The sequence below is a fragment of the Oncorhynchus mykiss genome, chromosome 23, assembly GCF_013265735.2.
Source record: "Oncorhynchus mykiss isolate Arlee chromosome 23, USDA_OmykA_1.1, whole genome shotgun sequence".
Classification (NCBI taxonomy): domain Eukaryota; kingdom Metazoa; phylum Chordata; class Actinopteri; order Salmoniformes; family Salmonidae; genus Oncorhynchus; species Oncorhynchus mykiss.
The window spans coordinates 8064835-8080967 of record NC_048587.1 but is presented as its reverse complement, the minus strand read 5'-3'; the positions used below and the strand labels follow the sequence as shown (position 1 = coordinate 8080967).

At 44.0% G+C, this 16133-nt stretch overlaps 1 protein-coding gene across 2 annotated transcripts; it reads right to left on the bottom strand.

Moving 5' to 3' along the window:
- Positions 1-126: 126 nt before the first annotated feature.
- On the bottom strand, positions 127-15957 carry LOC110515096 (dnaJ homolog subfamily B member 12). 2 transcript variants are annotated; one of them, XR_005039167.1, is made up of 10 exons: positions 15635-15957; positions 14976-15150; positions 14048-14193; positions 13653-13826; positions 13475-13539; positions 11186-11295; positions 6396-6568; positions 4108-4189; positions 3025-3181; positions 127-1038 (listed from the first exon to the last, which is right to left on the bottom strand). XR_005039167.1 is itself a non-coding variant. In XM_036960159.1 (9 exons), the coding sequence occupies exons 1-8, from the start codon at positions 15765-15767 to the stop codon at positions 3060-3062; spliced, it is 1098 nt and encodes a 365-aa protein (XP_036816054.1). In that variant the 5' UTR covers positions 15768-15950; the 3' UTR covers positions 127-1038; positions 3025-3059. The 2 variants fall into 2 exon arrangements, 1 of the variants encoding a protein (XP_036816054.1); XM_036960159.1 differs by lacking the exon at positions 4108-4189 and having other exon boundaries at positions 15635-15950.
- Positions 15958-16133: the final 176 nt, after the last annotated feature.

Here is a 16133-nt window from a genome sequence, read left to right as displayed (position 1 = left end):
TCTTTGCTACAGCTAGTCACTGTTGTACAAGCCAATTTTTTGATGAGTAATGCACTCACTGGTCTGGGCACTTGTCCAGCTCCCAGCTCTCCCACACACACACAAAAAGAGAGAGGAAGAATGACAGATGGGGCACGTAGAATATTTATTTTCCCTGTTTGAGTAAAAACATAATATGGACGTGTCATCGTGAGCAAGACCTACTTTATTAGATAGCCGTTGTGTTCTAATGAAGAAAATCTTGATTAAAAACATTTTTATATTTTAGAATTCCAACAATAAATAAAATTACTTTCTCAGTCACTGGGTTCACTCATTGTAAATACATAGGTCTGAAAAATTAAAATTGCTCAGTACAAGTCTCCGAGAGGTGTATGTTTACCTTACTGACTCTGATAGGAGAATATATATAATCCCTGCATAGTGAAAATCATAATTTACGTATAAAGTATAAAATCAGGAAACCAACTGTCTTCGATGTTTTCACCAGATCCAAATAAAATATGAATATCTCGGAAGTATCACTTGCTAAAGGAGGACATCTATAACGAACCACTTCTGATCGGAGTATTTCCTGATTATAACACCGCCCTTACATCATCTGACTTGAGGGTGCATCCTAAAATAGCACCCTATTCTCTATATGCTGCACTACTTGTGACCAGAGCCCTATGGGCCCGGATTAAAAAAAAAAAAAAAAAAGTAGTGCACTATATAGTAAATAGTGTGGCATTTAGGACGTAAGAGGGTAAAAGCAGGAGTCCCTAACAGTGCATTTGTAAAACAGTCAGCTTGTAACAGAGCACAGTCACTTCATGACACATCACCATGATCATCAACACAGAGGGCTTTCATTCTTCCTCAACAAGACTTTAGGTCATTCTCCTCTTCTTCGCCATACGAGATCTCCAACTCAAGGAGAGAGAGAGAGTCTGTCCGAGTTTTGGTGTGCAGTGAAGTCACAGTCCCGAATGTTGAAAAGCGTACGTATTTACAGGCAATAAAATTGTTTTGTTTTTGCGGTTTCGATATAACTACCTAAAAAAGAGAGAGCAAAAAACAATTCAGTTTGGACATGTGCACTCTGTTCATGGGACTCATAACTTACATAGTTAGGTAGACCTTCATAACATAGTTAGGTAGACCTTCATAACATAGTTAGGTAGACCTTCATAACATAGTTAGGTAGACCTTCATAACATAGTTAGGTAGACCTTCATAACATACCGTGGCAAGAAGAAGTGTGTGAACCCTTTGAAATTACCTGGAATTTCTCATAAATTGGTCATCAAATTTGATTGAAGTCACAACAATAGACAAACAGTCGGCTTAAACTAATAACACACATGGTATTTTTCTTGTCTATATTGAATACATCATTTAAATAATCACAGTGTAGGTTGGATAAAGTATGTGAACCCCCGTAGGCTAATGACTTCTCCAAAAGATAATTGGAGTCAGGAGTCAGCTAACCTGGAGTCCAATCAATGAGATGAGATTGGAGATGTTGGTTAGAGCTGCCTTGCCCTATAAAAACACTCACAAAATGTGAGTTTTCTATTCACAAGAGGCATTGCCTGATGTGAACCATGTCTCGAACAAAAGAGATCTCAGAAGACCCAAGATTAAGAATTGTTGACTTGCATAAAGCTGGAAAGGGTTACACAAGTATCTCCAAAAGCCTTGATGTTCATCAGTCCACAGTAAGACAAATGGTCTATAAATGTAGAAAGTTCAGCACTGTTGCTACTCTCCCTAGGAGTGGCCGTCCTGCAAAGATGACTGCAAGAGCACAGCGCAGAATGCTCAATGAGGTTAAGAAGAATCCTAGAGTGTCAGCTAAAGACTTACAGAAATCTCTGGAACATGCTAACATCTCTGTTGACGAGTCTACGATACATAAAACACTAAACAAGAATGGTGTTCATGGGAGGACACCACGGAAGAAGCCACTGCTGTCCAATAAAAACATTTCTGCACATCTGAAATTTGCATAATTGTACCTGGATGTTCCACAGCGGTACTGGAAATATATTCTGTGGACAGATGAAACTACAGTTGAGTTGTTTGGAAGGAACACACAACACTATGTGTGGAGAACAAAAGGCACAGCACATCAACATCAAAACCTCATCCCAACTGTAAAGTCTGGTGGAGGGAGCATCATGGTTTGGGGCTGCTTTGCTGCCTCAGAACCTGGACAGCTTGCTATCATCAGTGGAAAAATGAATTCCCAAGTTTATCAAGACATTTTGAAGGAGAATGTAAGGTTATCTGTCCGCCAATTGAAGCTCAACAGAAGTTGGGTGATGCAACAGGACAACGACCCAAAACACAGAAGTAAATCAACAACAGAAAGGCTTCAACAGAAGAAAATACACCTTCTGGAGTGGCCCAGTCAGAGTCCTGACCTCAACCCATTTGAGATGCTGTGGCATGACCTCGAGAGCGGTTCACACCAAACATCCCAAGAATATTGCTGAACTGAAACAGTTTTGTAAAGAGGAATGGTCCAAAATTCCTCCTGACCGTTGTGCAGGTCTGATCCGCAACTACAGAAAACGTTTAGTTGAGGTTATTGCTGCCAAATTAGGGTCAACCAGTTATTAAATCCAAGGGTTCACATACGTTTCCCACCCTGCACTGTTAATGTTTACACGGTGTGTTCAATAAAGACATGAAAAAGTATAATTGTTTGTGTGTTATTACTTTCAGCAGACTGTGTTTGTCTGTTGTTGTGACTTAGATAAAGATCAGATCAAATTGTATGACTAATTTATGCAGAAATCCAGGTAATTCCAAAGGGTTCATATACTTCTTCTTGCCATTGTACATAGTTCAGTAGGACTTCATAACTAACCCAATGGGGACACTACAACAACAGAGCCTTATATAGAGACAGACTGTGCCTGAGTCCATAATGGCATCCTATTCCCTATAGTGTCCTATGGGCCCTGGTCAAAAGTAGTGCACTAGAAAGGGAATAGGGTGCCATTTTGGGTTGTTTTAGTGGTGAGCTCTTACCTATCAGTGTGGCGATCAACAGCCTTCCTTTATATTTAACCACCCAAGGAAACGGAGATGTCAGACAGCCTGGAGCAGCTCGGTGTGCCCATCTTCTGAGCCCTCTGGTACAACTCATTGTCTCCAAAATAGCGAGCTCGATACAGCAGGCCCTCCTCTGGAACACAACAACAAAAGTACAACGGCTCAGTCCCCAATATTTCCCAGAAGTCTGCGCTCCCTGTCGTGGATTTAAAAGCATATGATTGTTGTAAGCATTGTCTGGAGTGAGTTTCCACTATCGTTAAATCCATGCACAAAACTGAGCAAGTGGACACCTTGGGAGAAGGGAGCAGAACTGTGATGTAGTCTAAGACAAACGCCTACTTGGGCATCCAGTACAATACAAGTTAAATAAGATAACAGGAAGTACAATACAAGTTAAATAAGATAACAGGAAGTACAATAGAGGCTGAAAAGAGGATCCTAATTCCTTTGCATTTTGCCCAGACAACCAATCATCTGAATGATGTGTTGTAATGTAAAACTGCTGTGTGTCTTTCCCCCTGCCATGGAAACAGCGGTGGCTGGCACTTTAAAATAGGAGGACAGGCTCATAGTAATGTCTGGAACAGAATAAATGGAATTGTACCATTCCTAGGGTTTGAGAAAATCCGCAATGATGAGAATGAGGACGGAATCACGGAATCCAGACATTAAAACGGAATCCAACAATGTACTAAACTTAGTAGGGAATCAAATAAATTAATTGAAAATTAAGTTTATCATAAGACATGAACAGAATGAATCAGTGATTGGTATTTCCTGCAACTTTCTGAAGAGCCAATGAGAATTCCCCGTCTGTATGTGTGGTGTGTCGCCGCTAGCGATGATCTTTCTGGACATGGGAAATCCTTTCCTTATCCAAAATCCTTCTCACATTAAATGTCATCTAGGAAGTAGGCTATGCTGACCTGGCAGAACCATATGAGGATGATTATTGTGGCTATTTGGTTTTACAAAAACACCTCTAAAACAAACAGCCTCAGTACACTGGAATTAAAATGGTAACTACACCCAAACATGATCAACATTATCCCAGACCTTAAGTGTTCTCCTGATGTGGTTTAAGCAGTGTTGTGGACTTGATTGAGAGCAAAAACATGAAACTGTAGGAAATTGAAACCTGGGAAAACAACATGGAAAAAACAGAATCAGGCAAAAAAATATATATATATATTTATATATACACAAATCTGTCCTTTATGGAAGAGTGGCAAGAAGAAAGCCATTTATTAAAGATATCCATAAAAAGTGTTGTTTAAAGTTTGCCACAAGCCACCTGGGAGACACACCAAACATGTGGAAGAAACTTTTTGGCAACAATGCAAGACGTTATGTTTGGCGTAAAAGCAACACAGCTCATCACCCTGAACACACCATCCCCACTGTCAAACATGGTGGTGGCAGCATCATGGTTTGGGCCTGCTTTTCTTCAGCAGGGACAGGGAAGATGGTTAAAATTGATGGGAAGATGGATGGAGCCAAATACAGGACCATTCTGGAAGAAAACCTGATGGAGTCTGCAAAAGACCTGAGACTGGGATGGAGATTTGTCCTCCAACAAGACAATGATCCAAAACATAAAGCAAAATCTTCAATGGAATGGTTCAAAAATAAACATACCCAGGTGTTAGAATGGCCAAGTCAAAGTCCAGACCTGAATCCAATCGAGAATCTGTGGAAAGAACTGAAAACTGCTGTTCACAAATGCTCTCCATCCAACCTCACTGAGCTCGAGCTGTTTTGCAAGGAGGAATAGGAAAAAATGTCAGTCTCTCGATGTGCAAAACTGATAGAGACATACCCCAAGTGACTTACAGCTGTAATCGCAGCAAAAGGTGGCGCTACAAAGTATTAACTTAAGGGGGCTGAATAATTTTGCACGTCCAATTTTTCAGTTTTTGATTTGTTAAAAAAGTTTGAAATATCCAATAAATGTCGTTCCACTTCATGATTGTGTCCCACTTGTTGTTGATTCTTCACAAAAAAAATACAGTTTTATATCTTTATGTTTGAAGCCTGAAATGTCGCAAAGGTCGCAAAGTTCAAGGGGGCCGAATACTTTCGCAAGGCACTGTATATATAATTTAGGTCCCTACATTCCATTCACTGTATTTCAGCCATTATTATGACCTCCAGGACACCTACAGCACCCGATGTCACAGGAAGGCCATAAAGATCATCCAGGACAATAACCACCCGAGCCACTGCCTGTTCACCCCGCTATCATCCAGAAGGCGAGGTCAGTACAGGTGCATCATCACCACCCGAGCCACTGCCTGTTCACCCCGCTATCATCCAGAAGGCGAGGTCAGTACAGGTGCATCATCACCACCCGAGCCACTGCCTGTTCACCCCGCTATCATCCAGAAGGAGAGGTCAGTACAGGTGCATCATCACCACCCGAGCCACTGCCTGTTCACCCCGCTACCATCCAGAAGGCGAGGTCAGTACAGGTGCATCATCACCACCCGAGCCACTGCCTGTTCACCCCGCTACCATCCAGAAGGCGAGGTCAGTACAGGTGCATCATCACCACCCGAGCCACTGCCTGTTCACCCCGCTACCATCCAGAAGGCGAGGTCAGTACAGGTGCATTATTCACCACCCGAGCCACTGCCTGTTCACCCCGCAATCATCCAGAAGGCGAGGTCAGTACAGGTGCATCAAAGCAGGGACCTAGAGACTGAAAAACAGCTTCTATCTCAAGGCCATCAGACTGTTAAACAGCCATCACTAACACAGAGAGGCTGCTGCCCTATATACATAGACTTGAAATCACTGGCCACTTTAATAATGGAACACTAGTCACTTTATGTTGACATATTTTGCATAACTCGTCTCATTTGTACATACTGTATTCTATCCTATTCTATGTCGCTCTGACATGGCCCGTCCATATATTTATATATTCTTATTTCCATTCCTCTACTTTAGATGTGTGTGTATTGTTAGATATTACTGCACTGTTGGGAGCTGGGAACACAAGCATTTCACTACACCCGCAATAACATCTGCTAAACACGTGTACGTGACCAATAACATCTGCTAAACACGTGTACGTGACCAATAACATCTGATTTGGAGAATATTGATTCATCAATAGTACAACTTCATCATCCCAAAGACAGACAAAAAAGGTCAACGGAGAAGAAGCTTGTTAGAAAAATCAACCTACTTCTCCTTCCAGCAGCTGTAGTTCTAATAGTATGGGGTTGTGGGTTCGATTCCCACACGGATCAACATACTGAATTAGGTGTCACTGTCCACGCTGACCGTTCTGGAAGTGTCTGCTAAATGACCATTCTCATACTACAATGTGAACGTACTCTGTTGTTTCTCCTTCCAGCAGTTGTTTCTGAGGTTGGAGATGTAGTCATCCTCCACACTCCTCTCCACAGTCTTCAGGTTCAGTCCGTTGTACTCCCTGGAGAAGTGGTCTCCCACATAGTACGGCACCCTCAAGGTCTCCGTGTACCTCTTGTGGGTGTGTCCAATAGACCTGAATTTGATGGAGATACAGACAGAGACAGCGAGACAGAGAGAGAGAGAGATACAGAGACAGCGAGACAGAGAGAGAGAGAGATACAGAGACAGCGAGACAGAGAGAGAGAGAGATACAGAGACAGCGAGACAGAGAGAGAGAGATACAGAGACAGCGAGAGAGAGAGATACAGAGACAGCGAGACAGAGAGAGACAGAAAGACAGAGAGAGATAGAGAGACAGAGAAAGACAGAAAGACAGAGAGAAAGACAGAGAGAAAGACAGAGAGAGAGACAGAGAGAGAGAGATACAGCGAGACAGAGACAGAAAGACAGAGAGAAAGACAGAGAGAGAGATACAGCGAGACAGAGAAAGACAGAGAGAGAGACAGAGAGAGAGAGATACAGCGAGACAGAGACAGAAAGACAGAGAGAAAGACAGAGAGAGAGATACAGCGAGACAGAGACAGAAAGACAGAGAGAAAGACAGAGAGAGAGACAGAGAGAGAGATACAGCGAGACAGAGACAGAAAGACAGAGAGAAAGACAGAGAGAGAGATACAGAGAGACAGAGACAGAAAGACAGAGAGAAAGACAGAGAGAGAGATACAGAGAGACAGAGACAGAAAGACAGAGAGAAAGACAGAGAGAGAGATACAGAGAGACAGAGACAGAAAGACAGAGAGAAAGACAGAGAGAGAGATACAGCGAGACAGAGACAGAGAGACAGAGACAGAAAGACAGAGAGAGAGATACAGAGAGACAGAGACAGAGAGACAGAGAGAAAGACAGAGAGAGAGATACAGAGAGACAGAGACAGAAAGACAGAGAGAAAGACAGAGAGAGAGATACAGCGAGACAGAGACAGAGAGACAGAGACAGAAAGACAGAGAGAGAGATACAGAGAGACAGAGACAGAGAGACAGAGAGAGTAGTGAGTGAATTGTTTTTATTATTTTTATTGAACTAGGCAAGTCAGTTAAGAACAAATTCTTATTTACATCGACAGCCTACCAGGGAACAGTGGGTTAACTGCCTTGTTCAGGGGCCGAACAACAGATTTTTTTTTTTTTACCTTGTCAGCTCGGGGAATCGATCTTGCAACCTTTCAGTTACTGGACCAATGCTCTAACTACTAAGCTACCTGCTGGTTACTGGCCCAACGCTCTAACCACTAGGCTACCTGCTGGTTACTGGCCCAACTCTCTAACCACTAGGCTACCTACTGGTTACTGGCCCAATGCTCTAACCACTAGGCTACCTGCTGGTTACTGGCCCAATGCTCTAACCACTAGGCTACCTGCTAGTTACTGGCCCAACTCTCTAACCACTAGGCTACCTACTGGTTACTGGCCCAATGCTCTAACCACTAGGCTACCTGCTGGTTACTGGCCCAATGCTCTAACCACTAGGCTACCTGCTAGTTACTGGCCCAACGCTCTAACCACTAGGCTACCTGCTAGTTACTGGCCCAACGCTCTAACCACTAGGCTACCTGCTGGTTACTGGCCCAACGCTCTAACCACTAGGCTACCTGCTGGTTACTGGCCCAACGCTCTAACCACTAGGCTACCTGCTGATTACTGGCCCAATGCTCTAACCACTAGGCTACCTGCTGGTTACTGGCCCAATGCTCTAACCACTAGGCTACCTGCTAGTTACTGGCCCAACGCTCTAACCACTAGGCTACCTACTGGTTACTGGCCCAATGCTCTAACCACTAGGCTACCTGCTAGTTACTGGCCCAACGCTCTAACCACTAGACTACCTGCCATCCCAGTGAAGCAGCTTCACATGATCCAACCCACCAACACCAATCCCTTCAACTACTCTCTGACACAATCACTATAGTCTCCCACACGACAGTAACAGTGGTGATAACAGACAGACAGAGTAGGGTATTGGTGGTGATAGCCTGGTGGTTAGGTGCGTAGGGCCAGTAACCAAAAGTTTGCTGTATCGAATCCCGGAGTTGACAGGGTAAAAATCTGTCGTCCTGCCCCTGAGCAAGACAGTTAACCCACTGTTCCCCGGGCGCCGATGACGTGGATGTTGATTAAGGTAGCTTCCCGCACCTCTCTGATTCAGAGGGTTAAATGACTCCTTCACCTCTCTGATTCAGAGGGGTTGGGTTAAATAAGGATGACACATTTCAGTTGAAGGCATTCAGTTGTACAACTGACTAGGTATCACCCTTTCCCTTAGTGCACAAGTTGACTGCGGGTATTAATTTAAAAAGTAGCTACACATATTCACATTTATTGAGAAATTACAAATAAATTGTTTTAACGGTATTGAAAAACCATACCGTGGCTTTTTTCCAGATACCCTGGTATACTGCTCAAGCCTACCAGCCATCACTGAGCCTTAACCACGGGCCAGCCTTCACCATGGGCCAGCCTTCACCATGGGCCAGCCTTCACCATGGGCCAGCCTTCACCATGGGCCAGCCTTCACCATGGGCCAGCCTTAACCACGGGCCATTCCTCACCGGGCCTTAACCACGGGCCATTCATCACCGGGCCTTAAACACGGGCCATTCATCACCGGGCCTTAAACACGGGCCATTCATCACCGGGCCTTAACCACGGGACAAAGAGTCCCTGCTGACGACTACTTTCCCCTAAAGTCAATCTATGACCTGTGACCTCCCTAAAGACTACCAGGCGGTGTTCCAAATGGCACCCTAGTCCCTATTTAGTGTCCTACCATTGAACAGAGCCCATAGGGATAATGCACTATATAGGGAATAGGGTGCCATCTCACCACCCAAGTCAAACTAATACAGCTAGCAAACACAAAAAAGAACTGCTGAAAACCAACCTTTCCAAACAATTTCCAAATTGTGAAATACATTGTCTAGCAGGATAACATAGCAACTGGAGGATAATCAAAGACAGTTCAGCATTTTGTAATACAAGGAAAGAAGACTCATCAAATGATTGCATTATTCTGGGGGAAGTTGTGTAATAATACAGCATAGTCAGATGTCTGACTATAGGAGTTTAAGACAGCACAGCTAGGGTTGCAAAACTCCGGTAAATTTTCAAAAATTCCAGATGTCCATTAATCCTGGTTGGAACATTCCCAAAACCTCTCTCATCGTCACTCAATACCTAGGTTTACCTCCACTGTACTCACATCCTACCATGCCCTTGTCTGTACATTATGCCTTGAATCTATTCTTCCACGCCCAGAAATCTGCTCCTTTTACTCTGTTCTGAATGTACTAGACGACCAGTTCTAATAGCTTTTAGCCGTACCCTTATCCTACTCTGTTCCTCAGGTGATGTAGAGGTTAACCCAGGACCTGCAGCCCCCAGCACCACTCCCATTCCCCAGGCGCTCTCATTTGTTGACTTCTGTAACCGTAAAAGCCTTGGTTTCATGCATGTTAACATCAGAAGCCTCCTCCCTAAGTTTTGTTTTATTCACTGCTTTAGCACACTCTGCCAACCCTGATGTCTTAGCCGTGTCTGAATCCTGGCTTAGGAAGACCACCAAAACCCCTGAAATTTCCATCCCTAACTATAACACTTTCAGACAAGATAGAACTGCCAAAGGGGGCGGTGTTGCAATCTACTGCAGAGATAGCCTGCAGAGTTCTGTATTACTATCCAGGTCTGTGCCCAAACGAATCGAGCTTCTAAAAATCCACCTGTCCAGAAACAAGTCTCTCACCGTTGCCGCTTGTTATAGACCACCTTCAGCCCCCAGCTGTGCCCTGGACACCATATGTGAATTGATTGCCCCCGTCTATCTTCTGAGTTCGTACTGTTAGGTGACCTAAACTGGGATATGCTTAACACCCCGGCCATCCTATAATCTAAACTAGATGCCCTCAATCTCACACAAATTATCAAGGAACCTACCAGGTACAACCCTAAATCCGTAATCATGGGCACCCTCTTAGATATCATCCTGACCAGCAGGTAACCTATGATGAAAATTACAGGCCTCCCTCATCTTTTTAAGTGGGAGAACTTGCACAATTGTTGGCCGACTAAATACTTTTTTGCCCCACTGTATATCTCACTGGTCACCCCCAAAAGCCAACACTTCCTTTGGCCGCCTTTCCTTCCAGTTCTCTGCTACCAATGACTGGAACGAATTGCAAAAATGACTGAAGCTGGAGACTCTTACCTCCCTCACTAACTTTAAGCATCAGCTGTCAGAGCAGCTTACCGATCACTGCACCTGTACATAGCCAATCTGTAAATGGCACCCGCAACTACCTCACCCCCATATTGTTATTTATCTTCTTGCTCTTTTGCACCCCAGTATCTCTACTTGAACGTCATCTGCAAATCGATCACTCCAGTGTTAATGCTAAATTGTAATTATTTTGCCTCTACGGCCTACTTATTGCCTTACCTCTCTAATCTTCTACATTTGCACACACTGTATATAGATTTTTCTATTGTGTTATTGACTGTACGTTTGTTTATCTCATGTGTAACTCTGTTGTTGTTTTTGTCGCACTGCTTTGCTTTATCTTGGGCAGGTCGCAGTTGTAAATGAGAACTTGTTATCAACTGACCTACCTGGTTATATAAAAGGTGAAATAAATAAAGACCAGGCTACTCCATGAGGTGATTATCCAGGTGTGGGGGGGGGGGTCAGGGGTTAGACTCACGGCCTGAAGCTGAGGCTGTAGGGGGCGGCGGAGACCATCATCTGACTGAGAGCTGACACAACCACTAGGATGACGATGGGCAGCAGCTGGACAAAGAGCGCAAAGCCTCCCTGAAAATCACAACACACAGGTTAGTTAGACAACAACAACAACCTGACATGGTAAACTATACAGGTTAGTTAGACAACAACAACGACAAACTGACATGGTAAACTATACAGGTTAGTTAGACAACAACAACAATGACAAACTGACATGGTAAACTATACAGGTTAGTTAGACAACAACAACAATGACAAACTGACATGGTAAACTATACAGGTTAGTTAGACAACAACAACGACAAACTGACATGGTAAACTATACAGGTTAGTTAGACAACAACAACAATGACAAACTGACATGGTAAACTATACAGGTTAGTTAGACAACAACAACAATGACAAACTGACATGGTAAACTATACAGGTTAGTTAGACGACAACAACAACAACGACAAACTGACATGGTAAACTATACAGGTTAGTTAGACGACAACAACAACAATGACAAACTGACATGGTAAACTATACAGGTTAGTTAGACAACAACAATGACAAACTGACATGGTAAACTATACAGGTTAGTTAGACAACAACAACAACAATCTGACATGGTAAACTATACAGGTTAGTTAGACAACAACAACAATGACAAACTGACATGGTAAACTATACAGGTTAGTTAGACAACAACAACAATGACAAACTGACATGGTAAACTATACAGGTTAGTTAGACAACAACAACAATGACAAACTGACATGGTAAACTATACAGGTTAGTTAGAGTTAACTGGTAACGCTGCAAAACCAACTACTGACCTTAAGCCTAGCAATCCACTTTGCACAGGCTAATTTCACACACACTATATGTACAAAAGTATATGGACACACTTTCAAATTAGTGAATTCGGCTATTTCAGCCACACCCATTGCTGACAGGTATACAAAACTGAGCACGTGCAATGCAATCTCCATAGACAAACATTTGTAGTAGAACGGCCTTACTGAAGAGCTCAGTGACTTTCAACATGGCACTGTCATAAGATGCCACCTCTCCAACAAGTCAGTTCATCAAATGTCTGCCCTGCTAGAGCCGCCCCGGGCAACTAAGTGTTGTTATATTGAAGTGGAAACGTGAAGTAGTAGGCCACACAAGCTCCCAGAACAGGACCGCCGAGCGATGTAGCCCATAGAGCATAACAATAGTCTGTCCTCGGTTGCAACACTCACTACCAAGTTCCAAACTGCCTCTGGAAGCAGCGTCAGCACAAGAACTGTTCGTCAGGAGCTTCATGAAATGGGTTTCCGTGGCCGAGCAGCTACACACAAGCCTAAGATCACCATGCGCAATGCCAAGTGTCGGCTGGAGGGGTGTAAAGCTCACCGCCATTGGACTCTGGAGCAGTGGAAACGTGTTCTCTGGAGTGATGAATCACACTTCACCATCTGGCAGTCCGTCAGACTAATCTGGGTTTGGCAGATGCCAGGATAACGCTACCTGCCCCAATGCATAGTTCCAACTGTAAAGTTTGGTGGAGGAGGAATAATGGTCTGGGGCTGTTTTTCATGGTTCGGGCTAGGCCCCTTAGTTCCAGTGAAGGGAAATCTTAATGCTACATCATACAATGACATTCTATACGATTCTGTGCTTCCAACTTTGTGGCAGCAGTTTGGGGAAGGTCCTTTTCTGTTTCAGCATGACAATACCCCTGTACACAAAGCGAGGTCCATACAGAAATAGTTTGTCGAGATCGGTGTGGAAGTGGAACTTGACTGGCCTGCACTGAGCCCTGACCTCAAGTCCATCAAAAACCATTGGGATGAATTGAAACGCCGACTGCGAGCCAGACCTAATCACCCAACATCAGTGCCCGACCTCACTAATGCTCTTGTGGCTGAATGGAAGCATGCCCCCACAACAATGTTCCATCATCTAGTGGAAAGCCTTCCCAGAAGAGTGGAGGCTGTTATAGCAGAAAAGGGGGGGGGGGGACCAACTCCATATTAATGCCCATGATTTTGGAATGAGATGTTGGACAAGCAGTTGTCCACATACTTTTGATCACGTAGTGTAACAACACAGTTCTACCCAAGTAGATCTCAGTTTGCAGTGCAAAAACAACAAGGACTCCCCCTGCTGTACAGCAGCAGGACATTAGAAAGCCATTAGAAAATGGCTAAATGTATCTACTTAATGACCTGAACTGGAAAATGTGCAATCACGAAAAAAAAGAACACTGGCATACCTCTCTCTGTTGTCCCCGTTGCCCCGCTGGCCTCTGATGCCCATTTCTGTATACATGAACGTTGCCTTAAGAAGCAAAACAGACAACCAATAGATAAAGCATTAGCAGTGGAGGTGGCAGTAAAATATGTAGATGTAATGGTTTCTAATGACTGTGTGTGTGTGTGTGTGTCACTCACTTGCTGGAAAACCCCCTCCGAAGAACATATTGAAGAGGTCCTCGGGTGAAATATCGGCCTGGAAGTCGCCGTTGGTCTGGCCCTGTCTTGACGGATGCCTCTTCTCCTCACCACACTGGTCATACTGTTTCCTCTTGTCAGCATTACTCAGGCAGGCATAGGCATTTCCAATAGCTGGGGGGAAAACAAACACCTTCTTAGGTACCTTCAAATTACATTAAATGATATACAATTCATTGGACCGGTTTCCTGGATACAGATTAGCCTAGAAAGCATTCTCAGTTTAACACCTTTTAGTCCAGGACTAGGCTTAATCTGTGTCCGTCAAACCGGATCCTTTGACTGGTTATCACATTCAAACAATTAAGAAAATAAGTATGGTTTGAGGGGCGTACCTTTAAACGCCTCAGTGGCACCCGGTGCGTGGTTTTTGTCGGGATGGAATTTCAACGCTAATTTTCGATATGACTTCTTGAGATCATCTTCGGACGCATCTTTCTTCACTCCAAGAATCTCATAGAAGTCTTTACACTGTTTTATTCTGTAAAGAAATAAGAAAACTATAAAGACATCAAGATATTTTCATGTTCTGATAAGGAAGATTCATTGTGGAAAGTGGGAGTTAAACAGATGTTTGATGTTAATGTTTTAGAAGCCTTGACGCAGTTTCAATATAACATGCCATTTAGCAGATGCTTTTATCAACACATATATATATATATGGTCCCAGCTCAGCAGGAACGTTGGGCGGCAGGTAGCCTAACGGGTAAGAGTGTTGGATGAAAAATCCAGCGACCTTTCACATTTAACCCCCAACAACTGTTCTCCGGGCAGGGATGATATGGATGTCGATTAAGGCAACCCCTCGCACCTCTCTGATTCAGAGGGGTTGGGTTAAAGCAACCCCTCGCACCTCTCTGATTCAGAGGGGTTGGGTTAAAGCAACCCCTCGCACCTCTCTGATTCAGAGGGTTTGGGTTAAAGCAACCCCCCTCACCTCTCTGATTCAGAGGGGTTGGGTTAAAGCAACCCCCCTCACCTCTCTGATTCAGAGGGGTTGGGTTAAAGCAACCCCCCTCACCTCTCTGATTCAGAGGGGTTGGGTTAAAGCAACCCCTCGCACCTCTCTGATTCAGAGGGGTTGGGTTAAAGCAACCCCTCGCACCTCTCTGATTCAGAGGGGTTGGGTTAAATGAGGGGAGACACATTTTGGTTGAATGTATTCAGTTGTACAACTGACTAATTGTCCTTTCCCTTCACTTTCCTTGTAATTACATTTTATATGATAATAATTGCAATGATACTAAATTCCATGCATCCTACTTCTTGACAGCATCCAGTTGATCTGAGGTGTAGGATTTGGCTGTCTGCGAGGCCTTCTCTCCTTGGTCCTCCTCCCCAGGTCTTCGCTGCCTCGGCCCAGTGCCATCACTGGTTCCTCCTGACTGGTTGTCGTGACCAGGGGTGAAACCATTTTTTGCAATCAAGTCCAGCAGTGCTGGAAATACAGATGGAGAGGAACATTAGAGTATCGTAGTATCCCCCCCCAGAAACGTCTCCACTGAGCAGGCCCATTGGGGCAAATCTCTGATGACATCTCCCTCTTGTACAGTCAGAAGCACACGGAGTGAGTTATTCGAAGTAACAGCGTCAAAGACCGCTAGCTATGCAGCTACACCGTTTGTATTTAACTAGCAACATGAGATTGGGTGCAACTGAATGTACTGACTACATAACTAACGTTAGGTAGCTCGCTAATATAACCAGCAGAATTAAACGGACTGTGTATACTACAACAGTGACAATGCAACATCCAGACAGATTAGATGTTTTATATGAAAACTCGGCGATAATTAGCTAGCTATAGCAGCGAGATGGGTAACGTATTTTCGTAACTATAGAGGGCCCTCAATTTCCCAAGAAAAAATATAGCCTGGATGCTAGCTGGCATTCATGTCGCTTCTCAAGCGGCCGTCTCTTACCTCTCGCCTTATCCGTCGGAAAAAGTTTCTGTGCCTTTTCTAGAAACCTAACAGCCTTCTCTGCTTGATTATTTGTTAATGCAGCAGTTGCAATGTCAATGCAACGCTCTGCTTCGTCCCTGTTTACTTCCATTGCGGGACGCAGCTTGAGGTAAATAAAAAAATAACGCTATAATAGCCGTTGTAGGGCGCTTTCTAATGACGCCACGCAGTGAGTAGGGACGAGGTGGTGGGGTCACGCTGGTATTGCCTACTAGATGGAGCCAAACTTTCCATAACAAAGCCATCACCTACAGAGAGATGAACCTGGAGAAGCAGGCTGGTCCTGTTGACAAACACAAACAGAGCCCCAGGACAGCAACACAATTAGACCCAACCAAATCATAAGATAACAAAAATATAATTACTTGACACATTGGAAAGAATTAACATAAAAACTGAGCAAACTTGAATGCTATTTGGCCCTAAACAGAGAGTACACAGTGGCAGCATACCTGAC